At 41.6% G+C, this 18,970-nt stretch overlaps 1 protein-coding gene across 2 annotated transcripts in view; it reads right to left on the bottom strand.

The window, feature by feature from the left end:
* Positions 1-1,178: 1,178 nt before the first annotated feature.
* LOC137640108 (armadillo repeat-containing X-linked protein 1-like) overlaps positions 1,179-18,970 on the bottom strand; it is a 235,707-nt gene continuing 217,915 nt past the window's right edge. For both annotated transcript variants that reach the window (XM_068372572.1, XM_068372573.1), the window contains one exon: positions 1,179-4,400. In XM_068372572.1, the coding sequence (XP_068228673.1) occupies positions 4,271-4,400 (130 nt within the window). In that variant the 3' untranslated portion in view covers positions 1,179-4,270. The remainder of the gene's footprint in view (positions 4,401-18,970) is intronic.

The raw sequence follows: 18,970 nt of genomic DNA, 5'->3' as shown, positions 1-18,970 counted from the left end.
GAGCAAAGTAGTTGGAACTGATGTATGGATAGCTAACATAAAGAGGGTATTATTAATTCTTAAAACACGTAAAAATATCTTATAATAAAAAAATATCATAAAAATTTCCCAGTGGCATCATTTTCAACAGATTCAGGACAACTACTTTAAAACAAAGCTAAGTTCAGTAGCTGTGAAATCTTCATCCAAGTAACAATGTTAGCAATGCATCAGCACATGGTCAGACCAGTATTTCATATAATAAAAAATAAATTCAAACCTTTTACTGTACTTATTCTATTCATGTAGAACAATTAACATAAGGGGAAGCATTTTAAAATTTTAAATTTAAAAGGGTAAAAAATTAAATTGTAACGAGTATTTTCAGGCTGAAATTTATAAACAGGATATTCTTCATTTCAGTTATAAATTCTATATCAGAGTCATATACTGTACCAATAAATAAAATTTATCTCTCCTCAATAAGCTGACCCTCTTAAAGGATTTCTCCTTTACAACAAAAAAATACAGAAACACTTAGCAAAGTGATGCCAACAAGATTTAGCTAGTATGTGGAGTGATGCTAACACATCACAGAGAATACAGTACTTATAAAACATCAAACCTAATTTTTAAAATCAATAATTTCAAAAGTTGAAATTCATGCGCTATTCATTTGTAAAAGAAGAGCTTCAGCTAAAATAAAGAAATAAAAGAAAAATTTTGCCATGATATGTAAAACCTTTTATTCCTGTTGGGAAGGGCAGATAAAAGAAGCAATTATATAAACAACATCCCCTCCCAACCACTGCCATTTCTATTGCTTATTCATCCTTCAGACAGCTGAATTCATTCTTCATGGAGAAAATTCAGTTTGTATACTTTACTATTACTTCCATGCCAGATTTAATAAGATTGTAACATATGGTATTAAATACCTTAAATTAGACTGCAATTCAAGTCCTAATTCAGGTCTCAAATTAGACATTTCTTATAAGCATGCATACACTTGACATTGAGACAATACAATTTAACTGGAAATATCAATAGACCATTTTTTATGACAGGATATACTAGTCGGTGTTACTTTCATTTCCTAATGAACAATGAAAGGAATAACTATTAAATAACGTGATTTCTCAAAAGCATCAACATTTATTGTACCTGATCAGTAGGTTAGTGTATAAAAAAACAACTACTGTAAAGTATTAACTCTGTAATGAAATGTACAAAAATTAAATGAAATTGGAAAAACGGCTTCAAAGCAATGATAAATAAGTTAATATCTAAATTAAAATACTGTAACCAACTTCCCATTACTCTTCCTCCTGTGTTTTGTAGAAGCTAGAAATTTCTATGGAATTATAAGGAATGTAAACGATATATTATAAACATAAAAGATACAGATACGATAAATATTTTCCTTTGTCACAATAATAAAAGGTACATTGTAAAATGAAAAAATAACACAAAACAGTCGTAAAACACATACAATTACAAGATCTTATCCTCTTGACACAACAATGACATTAGAAATCATATATGAAGTGTAGTATATACAAGAAAACCTCACAAAGTGCCAGAAAATTACTTTAAAATCTAGCAAGGCCTGAAAGCTATATTTAACTTATTCCCTACCTCTATTTCTCTCAACCAATATATAAATTCTTATTCTTAATTCTCATAAAAAAGATAAAATTGATTTTCTGCTACCTTTGTATGATAGTTTAAAATAATATTGGGTTTATGAATATTTTTTTCATCTATCTTCCAATTTTGCAGATACAGTAATAACTTGGATTACAAGAAACTTTGATCACAAGCCTACAAATTTGAACTGGATTATGCTTATTGCATCTGCCTGTGAGCAAAAATCTCCCGCAGTACGTGCATTTTTCGAAAGTGCTGTAAGAACAAGACTCATGACATGTGTAGAATTTCTTAGGTGTCATGAAATACTACCTGCAAGTCTCAAATTAATATTCTTTAAATGTTTATTATGAGTCAAGATGTCTCTCTGAATAATATACTGTATACCATATCAAATTTTGTGAGTGTGCATTCAGTTTTGAAACTATGCCTTCTCTTAAAAAAAATTACACATGGGCCCTTGGTAACAATTTCTTCATTATCACTTTTTTATAAGAGGAAGGGACAGACAAAATATGTTAGATATTTTATTGAAGGAGAAATGCTACCCTTCACCAGTATTGCCACCTAGACTACACTCAGTGTGGGTAAACGTAGTGTTACCATTGTAGCCGCATAGAATTACAAGCGCTTAATTATGTTTTCAAGCGACACTTATTATTCCCATTTTTTTTTTTTTTATAAAATCAATGAAAACCAACTTTTCACCTTACCAGGAAAGCTAAATTATTCAATTTTCTAATTCATCGTCTACCTTTACTTTACTTATGGTAATTTTAGTTTCATTATCAAAGCTTGATTATCAAAATTTAAAGCAACGTTGTGTGTTTTTTTGACAAAGAAATGTAGTTTAGTCAGCATGACATTGAAGAGACGCCAAATATTGTTATTTGATGACGTTTTAAGACAAAAACCCACAAAACGGCATCACTGCCCTCCACCAGCTACCAAATGAGATCCGGAGGGAGTTTTTCCATATACTGTACTGTGCCCTATACTGTACCCCATTAATAACATTTAATTTCCATGCCAGTTATATTGTCAATTCTTTGTATTTTTCATTATTCCATTCTGATGTTTAGAGTTATAAATTGTTCAATAATTACCATTAAAAATTAGTTTACAGTATACGCATTTATGGACGTGTGGAACGCATTGACTGAATCACCTTTACTTTCTATAGGAAAAATGGTTTTCAGATATGAGCATATTAGATTGTGAGGTCATGACCAGATCAAATTTGTTACCCAAGGTACTACTGTACTGCATACAAAAATTATGTAAAGCACATAAGATTACATTGATTTGGATCTCTACTGCAACACCCTTTTTAAGATTTAAAGTGCCATTATTTGATGAACTGTATTAAATATATAATACTTTGAAAGTTATAGTACTTACAGTTTAACAAATGCTTTACTATAGAGTGTTGCTATATATCTTAATGATCATTAAGAAATATGAATGAAGTTTGCAGAACAAATTAATTGGTTGAAATAGATTTAATTAGTTAAATGAAATAACTGAGAATACAGCAATGATATTTTTGGCTACATTTGCCTTTACAGAGAGTTTGTTAGCTGCTTATGATAGCTTTAGTGGCACAAGAGCTGGAGGTTATAAGATTCATGGTGATTAATGTTTACAAGAGTTATATTGTGATTATTCTGTTTAGATACATCTGGTATGACACCAAAGAGAGCTTGGAATTTTGGACAACTCAAGGCTGTCCAGATATTAATGTGGTTTGTTGTATTTACATTTGAAACATGACATATTACTCAATACTGGCTAAAGAAGAGGTAAACAGTACACTACACTATTACAGTAACATTCATATATATACTTTTCTCATCCAATAAAATAGGGAAACCTATCATGAAAAAAAATAAAACATAACCTACTGTACTATTTGAACACATTCAGATTCTGTTTATTCATGATTTCACACATCTTCATTTATTAATATCATATGACTTGCACAGATAGCAAGTTTTGCCATTGGTATATTCACTCTAAATGTACACAGCTACAAAGACAGGAGCTTCAACAATTCCTTGATAACAAACTATTCAAATCTTGAATGTCTGTATGCACCAAAACAATACTATTAAATGCAATATGGAATAGTTACCACTAAAATCTGCTGGCTGAGGTAAAGTCAGAGGCATCATGCAGATGTTGTGCTAAGATTGTCAATCTTAAGTAAAGGATGCAAAGTTAATGCATATGCTTCACTGAAACTTGAAAATGATCGTACATATCCCATCCACCCATTCTGATGAAAGCAAATATTTCAAGCCCTACAAGTACATATATATACCAGCCTTCTGAAATACTGTCCTGTCTAATAACACAATACACTTCTGAAGCATTGCCTTGCTGTCCATGCTGAAGCAGTGCAAGTTTTTACATAAAACAGCTTAGAACTGTGGTCAACTATACAGAATCGACGAGATATCAAAGTTTTAATACGATAAACTCATTCTAGGATAAAAATTCACTTACGGGTCAAGTAAAATCATCAGCTTTGTTTTTATCTGCTGCCCCTTTATAGCTTCACAAAAATAACACACTTTAATAATGCACGTCAAAAGGAAATATCATCACAGTAAGTTATTTCTCAAGTTTCAATATTCAGCTAATCCTTTAAAGCAACATATAACCTGTTAGCTTGGCGCTGAATATCAGGGTCTTCATGACTGCGAATCAAAACCTGCGTCTGAGCAACTAAACGGTCTCGAATGCTGACACCAAAGAGTCGTGCATACCTAAGGACAAGAAAAAAGTAATCTAAAGATTATTCAACCACCAAAAGGATAGATTTGACTAAATTTATTAAATGTTATTGCCCTAAAATGAATGAAAAATTAAGTTTTGGTCAATAAGGTAATATTGGCATGAGCATATATTGAATTTGTGAATATAGATGAGTGAATAAATTACAGTACCAAAATCCAATACTGAAAACATGTACGGATAAAAAATAACAAATTTTAAAAGTAATTTGTATTTTTCCTAGCTATACAAACCTGAATCCTTTAAAATAGGGATATGTCTTCAGCATCGCTAGAATGACTGTTTCATTGGTTAATAACACGTGGTGTGAGGGGGAAGCCCTACCCTTCCACCTGTCACAGAATAGCCTTATTCATCCTTAGACATAGGACTGAGAGGGGTGGTTGAGGTCGGAAATTTAATTTAATGGATTCAGCTTTGCATAGTTAGGAAAAATACAAATGACTTTTAAAATCATTAAATTCCTATGCTTGTACAAACCTTTTATCCTTTTAAATATGGAGAATCCCTCATTGGTGGGAGGAAGTTCCCTAGAGCCAAACTAGAAGGTTCTTTTCTTCCCTGGCCATTTCATCCTTCCTGGTTCTGTACTTGAGGGAGCAAGGTGACTCCAAAAAATCTCTTAACAGCTTATCATAGGTAATTAGAAGCTGTTAAGGCCTCAGACAGTATTGGCTTATAAGGAAGCTAGTAGCAGGACCTGGAAAACATGTCTCTGGCATTGGCAGTTAAACCAGGCTCATAAAGAGAAGGGTTTAGTGAGACAAACTCTTGTCAGTAGGATAGAGGAGTTACTTCTTGACAAACTTAGTCTGCAAGAAAGGTGCTCCATAGTATAACTCACAAGCACTAGATGTTCTACCAGCATGTAACAGCTGCGACTGCTGCATCCCCTTAAGAAAGGAACAAGAAAGACATAGGAGACCTAGTCACTCCATCTCTCCTTGAGACTTATGCCAAACATATTACCTTAGATGGGATCTAGGCTAAGTCCTGAGAGAGAGCTGGGAGTTAAATACAAGAGCCTGAAACTGTCCTATTCTCTCGCTGATGCAAAAATTACATACGCTTGAGAGAAACATAATTTTGATGCTCTCCTCAGCTTAGCAGGATCATGTGTGCCCTTAGAATGAGGACTATCCTACCATAGCAGCTAAGTCTCAGGATAGGCAAGACTGCCAGAAGGTACTTTCCAGCATGGACCAAGTTCATGAGGACAAGGGGTCCACACAATACTGAGGAGCCAATTTTCCAGTTTTCTTGCAGATGCAGAGAAGGTAGCCTTAAGAGAAAGTACTTTATGATGCTCTTATCAGGTCAAAAAGAAGGTACTTGCGGTCGTGTCTTGAGGAAGGACCATCCCACTCAGGGACCTAAGTCCCAGGCTAGGTAAGACTGTTTAAAGCTTTCTGCATTCATGGACTCATGCCCTGTGAAGGTGGGATTCAAACTCTACTTGGAGTTTCTTCAGCTGAGGCAAGGGAGGAAGTCCATGACCTGTTTAAACACGCACTAAGAGGAGACATATTTTTTATGACTCCTAATGTAAGGAATGTCTCTCTCACGGACTGCATTAGAGTTAACAGAATGGGACACCACTTGAATAGGGACCACCCCAGTGTTAAAAAGAAGAAACCAAGGAGATGGATGAACATATTCCACTATTTCTGAACAGAGTGGGTACTAGATCTCTGGAGGTACCATTATGATAGAACTATCTGCATACTGGGGTCACAATCTGGCTGATGGAGCCCTGGGGAAATGATCACCGAGTGAGCTGTCACTCAATCCTAGAGAAGGGTGGCTTCAGGGGGAGAGTATACCCTACTCTTAGCTGGCCTATGATGCTGGTGAATGGAGCAAGTGGGACTGCTCACTTGCAACCAGTCCCACAGTGGCAGCTGTCATACTGGGCTCACTCTCCACTTGATGGACTGCGGGGAAATCGGTCTGCAAGTGAGCTCCGTTATTCCCTCTTTTCAGAGGAGAGCAACTCTTTAATGGCAGGGATGCTCCTCCTATTCATGCCAGGAACCGGAAAGGTGTATGAAATGTCTCTCCTTCATCTGGCCTATAGAGTCAATGTTTGGTATTGGCTGAGACCCTTGACTTGCATCCAATCCAAAGAGAAAACTATCCTATTGGACTCACAACTATTCAATCAGTCCACATGGTACTAGTCAAAGGATGAGAGCAAACACTCCTCCAGATGGAGAACAGCTTTCTAAGGTCAGGCATTGTTTCTATGTCATGACAGGAATGATGAAGGTAGGAGTAATGCTTACCCTCACCTGGGATACAGATCCTGATTGAAACCTGAAGCACTGGTCAGCGAGTGAGAGCTGTCACTTCCTCCTGAAGGAAAAGAGCGCACATTTTGCATGAGGCTTTTTGAATGACTGCTAGTGCTTCTTCTTTCTTCTATGAAGAAGTCTGAAGTGAATATGATGGGGAAAGAGGAGATTGTAGAGTAGGAAGAAGAGAGTAGGAGTTGGTAGAGGAGTAAGGAGAGAGAGCAAACTCACCTCTCCCCTTACTAACAGGTATTTCTTGCTACCATAAGTGGTTCAGCTGTTCCTGTTGATCAGGAACCAGTGCAGTACCTCTCTGAGATTGCTGATATGAGTGCAAGGATAAATTCCCAGTCAAACAGCATTCCCAGGTATTTGCCCTTTGCTTGAGAGTGACATGAGACTCTTCTCAATCACAATCCTCATATCATTTATAAAAGCAAGTAGTCTCAATCTCATCTTGGCAAGACTTTGAGAGTCTTCCAAGTAGCCAAAGCTGAACACTCAGGTTGACATTCATGTCAATATCTGAAGAACAAAATAGGTGCTTTTGCAATGACTGAAGGCTTGCATGGACTTAGAAGTTCCTTGAGTAGTCACCAAAGGCATGGATTCCTCCTCTCTGGAGGTTGAGCAGGAAGCAAAAGTTCCAATTGAATACTACCAGTTCAATTGAGAGGAGTACAGACTCGTGTTCCTTCCCTGCGACGATTCGTGAAGACCCAGTGGGAGAGGTCTGGAGAAGGTCGTACAAGACTTTCAGCAATAAAATTAAGGCTCCTTCTACCCCTGTCACATGTCCAATTATGGAACCTGGAAGGCAAGTATGGGACAGACTTGGACAGAAGATGAAGGGAATGTGCAAGGCAAGGCATTTCCCTACTAACAGCAGGTGACATTTCCCACCCTTCTCTTTCCTCCTACCACCCTCCTGGATTGAGCCTTGAAAAGGCAAGAATGTGTAGAGTAGGGTCCATCCCCTTCTGAAGGAATCTGCACATGATTATTGCAGGGATTTGGAGGAGACTGAGACCTTTCTCAAACACAAGTCAAATGGCAAGACTGCCTCCAAAGGCTTGAATGTAGTCTCTCTCAAAAGACCAGAGTACTTGAGGGCTACTGCACAGCATCAACTTCCACCACAATCTCAACATCATCCTTATAAAAGGTAGATGAAGAGTCCACCACCTAGCTGATCCTTTATGCAACTATTGTCCCCGAGCCTAAAATGTGCTAACGAAACTCACCATCAGCTGTTTGACAGTACCTAAAGGATAGGGACTATATGGTTGTTAATCCTTTCTGAGATTGTTTCCTCTCCATAGAATACGAGAGCAAGAGCGATACAGTACACCCTCTCTTTGGTGAACAGGTGTGGTTGGCCCAGCTCGGGGCTTGGAAGCCCAGAGCAAGAACCAGTCACTGAAGAGTTTAGCACAGTCCACAGTGAGCTTGTGCACAGGAACAGTACTGAATGGTGGGAGCTCCCCTTTCAAAGGTACCAGAGTACCTCATGGAAGAAAATAGACCAAAGCAATAATATACTCCATCGTCCAGGTGAACAGTGAAGGAGGGACCTCAAGCTCCTCAATCACTTGGCCAATGTGGTGATCGACCTTGCATGACCGGGCGTCGGCTCTTGGGTGATTAAGTGTGGCCCCGAGATCTCACATGATCGGTTTCGTCCCAAGGGAATCAGTCACGGCCCCCAGTGAATCTGCCAGGGCACAACAAGCCATTAGGCTAATGTGACTGGCTAGGAACCAACTGGTTGTTGGCCCTGGGTGATTGTCCACAGATCTGGGTAATCAGCTACAGCAACACTGGCCATCGGTCCCTCGCTGGGACCAATAGGCCTATAAAACTGGTGTATAGGGACAATCCTTGGACCGGTACAACTGTGCTGGACCCACGGCTCAGTGTCCTGATATGCTTGGGATGAGATTCAGTGTGAGAACAATCTTTTTCTTTGAAAAGAGGAGAGATTGCTTGAAATTTAGTGGAACTTCTTGCAATTGGCCTTCCTGGACTAATTCAACTTATAATTCTTTTGGGAAGAATTTTCTTCAGAATTAGAAGGGGAAGAGGAAGATGAGGAGGATAGCTTCACACAATAGCATATATAGTACTTACCTTTTACGATGGCCAAGGCACCAGCCCCCTGTTGGGATACTACAGTTGAGAGAGTTAATAGGTCCTTTGACTGGCCAGACAGTATTACAGAGGATTCCTCTCTCTAGTTATGACTAATTTCCTCTTTGCCAACACATACACAGAATAGTCTGTCTTACTCTTTGCCCATTCTCCTCTTTCCTCATACACTTGACAACACTGAAATTACCAAACAATTCTTCTCTCAAGAGGTTAATTACGGCACTGTAATTGTTCAGTGGCTACTTTCCTCTTGGTAAGGGTAGAAGAGACTCTTCAGCTATGGTAAGCAGCTCTTCTAAGAGAAGAACACTCCAAAATCAAACCATTGTACTCTAGTGTTGGGTAGTGCCATAGCCTCTGTACCATGGTCTTCCACTGTCTTGGGTTAGAATTCTCTTGCTTGATGGTACAATTGGGCACACTATTCTATCTTATTTCTCTTCCTCTTGTTTTGTTTAAAATTTTCATAGTTTATAGTATAAAGGAAATATCTATTTTAATGCTTTTACTGTTTTTAAATATCTTACTTTTCCTTGTTTCCTTTCCTCACTGGGCTATTTTCCCTGTTGGAGCCCTTGGGTTTATAGTATCCTGCTTTTCTAACTAGGGTTCTAGCTTAGCAAGTAATAATAATAATAATAATAATAATAATAATAATAATAATAGTAATAAACAGATTTTTGGGTGAGATAGCCATGTTCTCCTGATGGAAGGTTCCTATTGGTAGCTTTCTAAGGGATATTTGGCTACAGTGATATTCCTAGAGAATTAACCTTTAGGTTTCCAGAATTCTAACTCCTGGCGCGAATATCCATAAAATTTTCCTTAAGGATATCGCATAATATCAGGGGACGTATATCTTGATACGACACATAGCAATCTTCACCCCGAATAGTGTTTTCGTTTCGAGGGGGAACTGTGGCGAAAATAGAAGGGGAGCAGTTACCAAGGTTACTCTTCCTCCCGTACTATTACAAGTATCCAAGATGGCGCTTATTCCTTGTAACATTGAGCATGGTGCTACAGATATAGTAATTTTGGGAGGGATCTTGCCTAGGCCTTTTCTATGGAAAAGGAGGGCGGGTCCATCAGGACGACGTGGCTATCTCACCCAAAAATAGATTTTTCGCTTCGCTCAAAATCCGGTTTTTGGGCTCAAGCCATGTCGTCCTGATGGAAGTTTACCAGAGAATTACTAGAAAGTACTGTATCTGGATTTTCATAGGTGCCTTAACCTTGGGACAGATTTTCCTATAGTCATCCAGACCGTTGAGACATATAACATTACCGTTATACGTCATTACCCCTAATCATATGCCATGTTAGGGTTTCCTGCCCCCTGCAGGGAAGAGTCATACTAGACAGTAGGAAAGGGATCTCAAGGTTTGCATATACTGTATGAACAAACATAGTATCAACTAGATATACAAGCGTCTCACAGTTTGTATATTCTTGTTGGAACAAAAGTATCAACTATATTTATTGTCCGTACATACAATAATATGAGGTATACTTAGTTAAGTAAGTAAGAGAAACTCTGGCTATACTTTATTTGTGTTAATTATGGGGCGAAATACGACGCAATTACACATTGATAGACATTTATTCACGAAAAAATGACTAAGATAGAATAGCATGTGTAATATATATTCTTATATATTAGGAGAATTATACATATATCTACAACTTGGTACAAAAAAATTTTTCTACCTGAAAGGAAAGAAATGATTAGTGCCACTATGAAATTTGCAAATTGAATAAAATTTTCTAATATAGTTTTCTGTACTTGTTGGATATTATCAACACTGTGTAAAGTACACACGGCACAAGTGTAATTTGTACAATTCTACACCTGAGATTTTTTAACAGTCTTTAGTGTCACCATGGTGACACTCACTTCAAAGGTATTGCACTGGAAGGTGTCCACACCTTTACACCGTAATTGAGAGTCCCAATCAATTCACTGTTCATCGCAGCACTAGACGACAGGTTTTAATACACTACCTGACGCCACCACGTAATGCTTCAACTCATGCACTTGCTTTAGCTTAATGTTTGTAGAACACTCTGGATGACTTCCATACAGTGTATGAGCGAAGATGCTCGAAGTCCATATACTGAAAAAAGTTCAATGATGAAGCAATTTTTCTTGGAGCATGACCTGTGGGTGTACTGTCAGGATCCGCTCTGCGAATAAAGTAGGTGAGCTTCGCCCTTAGTTGTTTTAGGGATAATTTTGATCCTGAAATTTCTCCTTTAAAGAGCTGTCCTCTCCTGAAGTCTGAAGTTCTTTGAAGATAGACCTTTAGACATTCTACTGGACACAGTGAGACATCTTCCTTCAGAGGGCAGATTCTCCAGGGAGCCCATCTCTTAGTGGGTAGCTCGTTTTTGGCGAGAAAGGTTGGATCAAGAAAGAGATTCAGATCTCCCACTTCTGTGAACTGAATATGGCCCTCGTTTCTAGATAGGGCCACTATTTCACTAGCTCTAGCCCCTGAGGCTATAGCGAACAGGAAATTAACTTTTTGAGTTAAATCCTTGAGAGAGCAATCTTCATTGTTCACTGTTGAAGTGTAATGTACGACCTTGTCCAAGGAGCATGAAATGAGCTTCGGAAGAGCTGCAGGCCTGAGTCTAGCACATGCCTTCGGGATCTTGTTAAAGATTTCGTTCAACAGGTCTACTTGAAAGGCATATAGAAGAGGTCTAGTCAGTGCCGACTTACACGTAGTTATCGTATTGGCTGCCAGGCCTTGTTCATGAAGGTGGATAAAGGACAGACAAAAGTCTATTGAGATTTCTTTTGGTCCTTTTGCTTTGACGAAAGCAACCCCCTTTTACCAAGACGATTCATATTGTCTTCTGGTTGACTTGGACTTGTATTCTTCTAAGAAGTCTATACTGCCTTTTGCGATCCCAAATCTTTACTTAACTGCTAGGGCGAGAAAATCATGAGATGAAGGTTTTGGGTTCTCTGTGATGAAGCGAAGACAGTCAACTTCTGCACTCGTTGAGATAGTGCTGGATTCGGTAGAGGGACCAGCCTCAGCTTCAGTTCTGTTACTAGAGGGAACCAGTTGCTCTTGGGCCACTTGGGAGCCACTAGAGCTGCCGTTCCTTGGAAGGATCTCAGCCTGTTGAGGACCTTCAGTAGGAGATTGGTTGGTTCCATCTGTTCCAGTCGAGGGACATGGCATCCGTCGCCTCCGCTAGAGGGTCCTCGTAAGGGGCTACATATCGAGGTAGTTTCTTGTCGCTCGTCGCGAAGAGGTCGATCTGCAGTTCCGGGACTTGTTGTAAGATGAAGGAGAATGAGTCTGCATCTAGGGACCATTCTGACTCTATCGGCTTGAGCCTGGATAGAGCGTCCGCCGTCACATTGCGGAACAGTTGAAGGTGAACTGCTGATAGGTGCCATCTCTTCTTTTCTGCTAGACGGAAGATGGCTAATATTACATGGTTGATATGGGGCGATCTCGAGCCTGGTCAATTCAGACACCTCAATATCACTTTGCTGTCCAAGATCAGCCTGATGTGGGCTGATCTGTGAGGGGAGTCTTTTCAATGTCAAAAGGACTGCCATGGCTCCAAAATGTTGATGTGAAAGGTCTTGAACAGAGAAGAGCAAGTCCCTTGGACTTTCCTTTGACGGGAGTGACCTCCCCATCCTTCCGTGGAGGTATCCGTGTGGATGGTTAGCGATGGTGGAGGTGGTTGTAAGGGCACAGTCCTCTTTAGGTTCTTGGCCTTCGACCATGGCTTGAGAAGTGATCGTAGTAAGGTCGGTATTGGTCTTCTTTGATCTCTTTGAGCGTTTGATGCGTATCTTCTCCAGACTCCCGACGCATCTTTTAATTGTGCTTTTAGCACTGGATCTGTCACTGCTGTAAACTGGAAAGAGCCCAGTACTTTTTCCTGTTGGCGTCTTGAGATCCTGTCGTATTTCAGTAATCTCTTGACAGATCCTGCAATCTCTCTCCTCTTCCCTGGGGGAATGGAGAGATGGTGTGACTTCAAGTTCCAATGGATTCCTAGCCATTGAAACTCCTGAGCTTGAGAAAGCCAAGACTTCTTGATGTTGATCTTGAATCCCAGGTGTTCCAGGAACTGGATCACTTTCTTGGATGCTTCCCACACCAGCCAGTCATCCAGGTACTCTGCTACCTGAACGCCTTCTAGGCGTAGTTGTTGAACGACTGCGTCTGCAAGTTTCGTGAAGATCCTTAGTGCTATGTTTAGTCCAAAGGGCATGGCTCTGAAGATGTACTTCTTCTTCTGTAGCCTGAATCCTAGGTAGGAGGAGAGGGGGCGGTTGACTGGAATATGCCAGTAAGCATCTGCCAGGTCTATTGAGACTGTGTACGCCCCTTTGGGTAACAGGGTCCTTATGCGCTGAAGGGTTAACATCCTGAACTTGCTGTTCTCGATGAACTTGTTGAGTGGCGACAAGTCCAGAATGACTCTGAGTTTGTTGTCTGAGTCCTTCTTGGGAACAAAAAACAGCCTTCCCTGGAATTTGATGGACTTTGTCCTCCTTTTTACCCGTTTGCTCAATAGTTCTAGGGTATATTCTTCCAGTAAGGGGGTGGAGTGTTGGAAGAATTGAGGAAATGATGGCGGAGCCTCGCTCCAACTCCATCCAAGTCCGTTCTTGATTAGGCTGTGGGCCCAAGGATTGAAGGTCCAACAATCCTGAAATTGTTGGAGCCTCCCTCCTACCTGAAGCATCTCATTGCTTCTTTTGTCTGGAGGATTTACCTCCCTGACCACGTCCTCCCCTATCTCATGAGGGGTGTTTTGAGGAGCCCCGTCTAGAGCCTCTACCTTTGGGACGAAAGGTAGTGGTCTGCCTCTCGAACCCAGGGTTAAATGCTGGTGACTGGGCAACCAGCTGTTGAGGCCCCATCTGGAAAGTGGTTTGCGGTTGAGCAACAACTTGGGGCACAGCGGTCATGGTGACTGTGGGATGTTGTTGCTGGGCAGGCCGAGAAGGTAGTCTAGGCCTCTTGGTCTTCCTCTTAGGTTGGGGACCCGCATCCGGGGAAGACTTCCGTTTAGATGACATGCCCCACTTCTGGAGAAGATTCCTATTCTCCGTGGTGACTCTGTCATCTACCTCCTTGACCACTTCATTCGGCAAGAGGTCTTTGCCCCAGATATTGGAAGCTATCAGCTTCCTGGGTTCGTGTTTTACCGTTGCAGAGGCAAACACAACTCTCTGCATGCTCTTCTGGCTTTCATAAAGCTATACAGGTCCTTTACCAAGGTAGCCATGTGCATCTTGGCCATGACCATGTTCATGTCTGGGGTGCTCTTTAAGCCTGCGCACATCCCTATACATCTCTTGCTCCCTACGCAAGAGAAAGTCTGACAGCTTTGGGAGATTCTCGTTGAACTGTTGTCCAGCGATATCTGCCTCCAACTTCCCAACTGAGAAGGTAAGGTGGACTTCTTTCCAATCCTTATCCTCCATGGGCAGGACTAACGACAGGGGTCTACACTCTTCCAGTGTAGGACAAGGTTTGCCTACCTCTATTGCCTTGACAACGGCTTTAAAAGCCTTAAAAGTAAAGCCTTCAATGTAAAGGGGAAGGCTATTGAAGCTGGAGCAAGAAAGGTAGGATGTTTCTTGCTTGGGGCAGACACCTTAGAGTTTGTGTAGCCCACCTTCTTTAGGCTGCTTGACAAGAGAGCCTGTGCCTTGTCATGGTCAAATACCATGACCTCCTTGGGTTCCTTCTCTTCCTTCGATGCTGGCTCCTGCTTCAGTCGAATGAAGCAGTCTGGGTAAGCATTAATCTTGGCCAGAACTGAATGTCATCAAGAAGGACGGCTCCCATCTTCTCCGGAATGTAGAGCTTGCCGTTGGTGATCGGAATAAACTCTGCATATCTCCAGGGATTAGTTTCGGAGCAGAGTGGGAGGTCTTGAACTCTGAGTCTCTTGTGCGACCCACGGGAGGTGGAGAGTCAAGCTTCACAGAGATCTCTCTCAAGTTTCGCTTCCTTAGATTCGCCTTGTTTGGGAATGCTCTCCATTAGAGCCGTAAGATTGGCCAGTGCCTGTCTCATGTCATCTGATGGAGGGGCAGAAGATGTTGAGGGTAACGGTTCCAGTGCCGGCACCAACGGAGGGGACTCCGACTCGACTTCATCATCTTCCTTGGGAGGTAGTGTAGACTCCTCCTCTTGATCGTCCTTAAGAAGATCCTTTTCGGTGTCTGTGGACACCTCAAGACATCCTTTTCTCCTGGTGGATGTCCATACCTCGTAGTGTGTCACTGACTTCCATCTCAACGGCAACCTGGACGCAGGGTATTTTAGGTCGTGCCTGGGGTATGACAGCTTCAATACACGCCTTAGGGAACAGCAAGATGCGCATCCTTTCATTAGGAAGGTACGGTCCCGTAGAATTCTTTTGGAACCCTCGTACCCATCTACACAGCTTTACTCATGCTGCATCCCTCAACTCCACTGACTTGGGGTCGTCTAACCCATCGATCACCAAGGTCCGGCATATGCTGCAGTCTTGGGGGTCCCAGTACCGTAGGGTTTCCCTAGTGGTGGTGCAGGGGGCATGAGACCTGCACCCTTTGTGGCCACAGAAGTCATTACTCCTGTAGTTGCAGAAGACGATCTCGCACTTCACTAGGTCCTCCTGTAAAGAGAGGAAAATTAAATGAGTATGCGGTTGTTTATCTCACATGATAAACAATTTATGTAAAATATTAATATTAATATTCTAACCATTATAGCTTAGGATAGTCAAGCTAGAAAGGAACTAGGAAAGACATATACTTGTGTTTCCTGTCCAGCCAATTGCTGTGGCCTCCCACAAAATTAAAGCCATAGAGTCTTCCTATTCAGGGAACCCAAGATAAGGGTTCTAATCCCTAGGGGTAGATAAGTGTATCTTAACACTGGCCCTTCTTAAGGTCTTTAATATTGTGGGGTAAATTGTTAACTGATTAGCTATCAGTGTATTGAAAGAAATCTTTTCTTTCGATATAGGATTGGTCTCAACAATAGACTGTGCAAGGATACACAGGGTATGTTGAAAAAGAACTACTGTATATTATATACTATAGTTTTCTGTCTGCAGTATAATCTATACTGCAAATATACTGGCTACTGCATGTTGCCGGCTAGGCTAGCACCAGGCGAGACGATCCAGCTGGCATATCGCTGGCTGGTTAGTACCTAGCGGCACCGGCCCAGCCGGCGACATCGGCATGTCGCCGGCTGGGTTAGTACCTGATGGCACCGGTCCAGCCGGCGACATAGTACCTGGCGGCACTAGCTGACAGAGAGAGAGAAAGCATGGAGTGAAGGGCTACCTTATTAAATGTTTATTAACAATAAATAAGGGTGTAAGTACTTAATCTTACTGCCTTCCTCCAGAATGAGGGTTCAAATGGAAGGGGAGAATGTATCATTCAAGCTTCCATCCAAGCACAACAACCGTTGCCGGTCACTGCCGGCTTCGGGGATGTGGATGGCAATCCAAGAGAGGACTGAAGAACACTAGACAGTAGAGGGGTCTCCCATCGGCAGTCGTCACAGCCTTTCCCAGAGCCTTGCGTCCATAAGGGAAAGACTGAGTGACTATACAGCTACTTATGTAGGAACCCGGCTGGCACCACAACCTACCCGGCAAGCGGTGAGATTGTAGGACGACGGCCACAGGGTTGCGATGGGTAGGCCATCGCTAAAGGACAGAGAGGGGTAGGGAAAGGGTCCTGTATAAAGTGTGAAAGAAGGCGGCAAGGTTGCCGTTACTACCACACAAGGAAGAAACTCTTTCAGTATCGGCGCCATCCTAGGCGGTAGAAAAATATCTATTCTTCAGCCTAGGGTCTGCCGAAACAGTGTTAGGAGGAGGCGGCAGGATTGCTGCTATTTCCAAACAGGGGAGAAACTTTGTTTCAGTATCGGCGCCATCTTAGGCGGCAGAAGAATATCTATTCTTCAGCCTAGGGTCTACTGAAACAAGACTAGTCTTCTAGACCACAGGGAAGAAAGTGTCGGCATCTTACTACCACTTCAGGTGCGGTTTAGGGAGGCATAGCCTCCTATGCCGGCAGCTGTAAGCCGGCAGGGGAGTGACTACTCACTCTGCTACTTGGCCGCCGGCAGAAAAACTGAATACTCTGAGGTTCTGTCGAAAAAACAAAGCCGGGATACTCGCCGGCAAGGTTGAGACACAGAAAACACTAGCCTAGTCAAGCCGGAGTGACTACTCTATGGCGAGACCAAGATAGGGTTGTCGCCTATGGCGGAACTCAGAAGGAAGGAGGGATTACCCTTAAGTCTCCACAGGAGACGAGTATCGAGTTATATAATTAATTCTAGGAGATATCTATCTCCTGTTGAATTGATAAAACGATACACGAGGGTAAACTGGGATCATATATGAAAGTATACTGAAGCGCGTAGGGTAGGAAGCCTAGCGCGGGGCGAGATTTCGGTTACCTACATCGCCGAAACTCTAACGTATACGATCGACATGAGGAAGAGGAAAAATATGCATAAACATATATATCTTTACCAGTATAATTGTGCCTAAATAGCTTTTATAATTTATTAATGCTATTACAATCGGGAAAGTCATTCTGCTAACTAAATAACACATGCGTCAAGAACGACAGCGCCCATGGCGCCTCCGGTGATCGGCTAAGCTCCGAACACATAAAATTACTCTAATTTCTCAGTGAAGCAGGAGCTAAAAATTATACACTGTAAAGAATAAATACTCAACTTTCCAGAGGCAGAAGAAGCTGGAGATTGCATGATTAATCCTCAAATAATCGATCATAACGTTAGAGCAACAGGGAAAACCACCGTGCGAATTCGCTACAAAAATAGGAATGAGCGCCATCTTGGATACTCGTAATAGTATGGGAGGAAGGGTAACCTTGATAACGGCTCCCCTTCTATTTTCGCCACTCTTCCCCCTCGAAACGAAAACACTATTCGGGGTGAAAATTGCTATGTGTCGTATCAAGATTACATTCCTTGATATTATGTGATATCCTTAAGGAAAATTTTAAGGATATTCGTGCCAGGAGTTAGAATTCTGGAGACCTAAAGGTAAATTCTCTGGGAATATCACTGTAGCCAAATATCCCTTAGAAAGCTACCAATAGGAACCTTCCATCAGGACGACATGGCCTGAGCCCAAAAATAATAATAATAATAATAATAATAATAATAATAATAATACCAATTGCTAACTGACCCTGAAGGTACATGTTAGTCAGAAGGTGAGCTCTGTACAGCCCGGAGCGTGTTCGGTCCGAGCAGGACTGCTCACCTGCTCCTAGTATGACATTGGCAACTATAGCACCAGCTCCCACTCACCTGACTGACCTCGAAGGCACCACTTGGTGTGAGTATCACCACTCCCTCCTGAACGAAAAGAGCAATCTTTATAAATCACAATAAACTTTCAGCAAAAAGGCTTGGCCACCTGATTATCTTCTTCATTGTTGTTTTCTCAAGGATGAAATGTTCGATGAAAGGAATGAAAGAAGAGATTGATAGAGGAAAAGAAAGGCTGAACTCTTTCCCTTGCCAACCATTCTGCCTTGCTGTCATAGGGGAATCATGGTTTGGGCAACCAAGAGCGACTGCTCCCAGTGAGGAGCAAACTACAAGAGCTTCCACTCCTGCAATACAAACCACTACACTGGAGGTTATGTCACATGTGGAGCACTAAGAACACTCAATGACCCTGCAACACAAGGATCACTATCTGGGAATGCTGCCGCTGCCAATTGAGCCCGTCAGATGAATAGTTTTCTCTATAAGGCATGCATGTATGGGTGACACTCGAACCATATCAGGTAACTCCCTCACAAGGCAGAGAAACTACCATGAAGTGAGAAGAGTTACACTCCGAATTCATCATCTACATCCCAAAGGGAGCGAGAGCTGCTTACAGTCACCCCTTCACAAAGGTACACAACAAATGGGGCTTTGAAAGTTTCTATTCTCATAAGAACAAAGTTTACTTTACCCAATGCTTATCTTTTGGTCTGCTTCTGCTTCCAAGCGAGAGCACTCAAAGAGTAAAAAAACCAGCAATGGTCACAA

Source organism: Palaemon carinicauda, chromosome 4 (genome assembly GCF_036898095.1).
Source record: "Palaemon carinicauda isolate YSFRI2023 chromosome 4, ASM3689809v2, whole genome shotgun sequence".
Taxonomy (NCBI): Eukaryota; Metazoa; Arthropoda; class Malacostraca; order Decapoda; family Palaemonidae; genus Palaemon; species Palaemon carinicauda.
The sequence above is the reverse complement of the archived record's forward strand: the minus strand, read 5'-3'. Positions and strand labels throughout refer to the sequence as shown.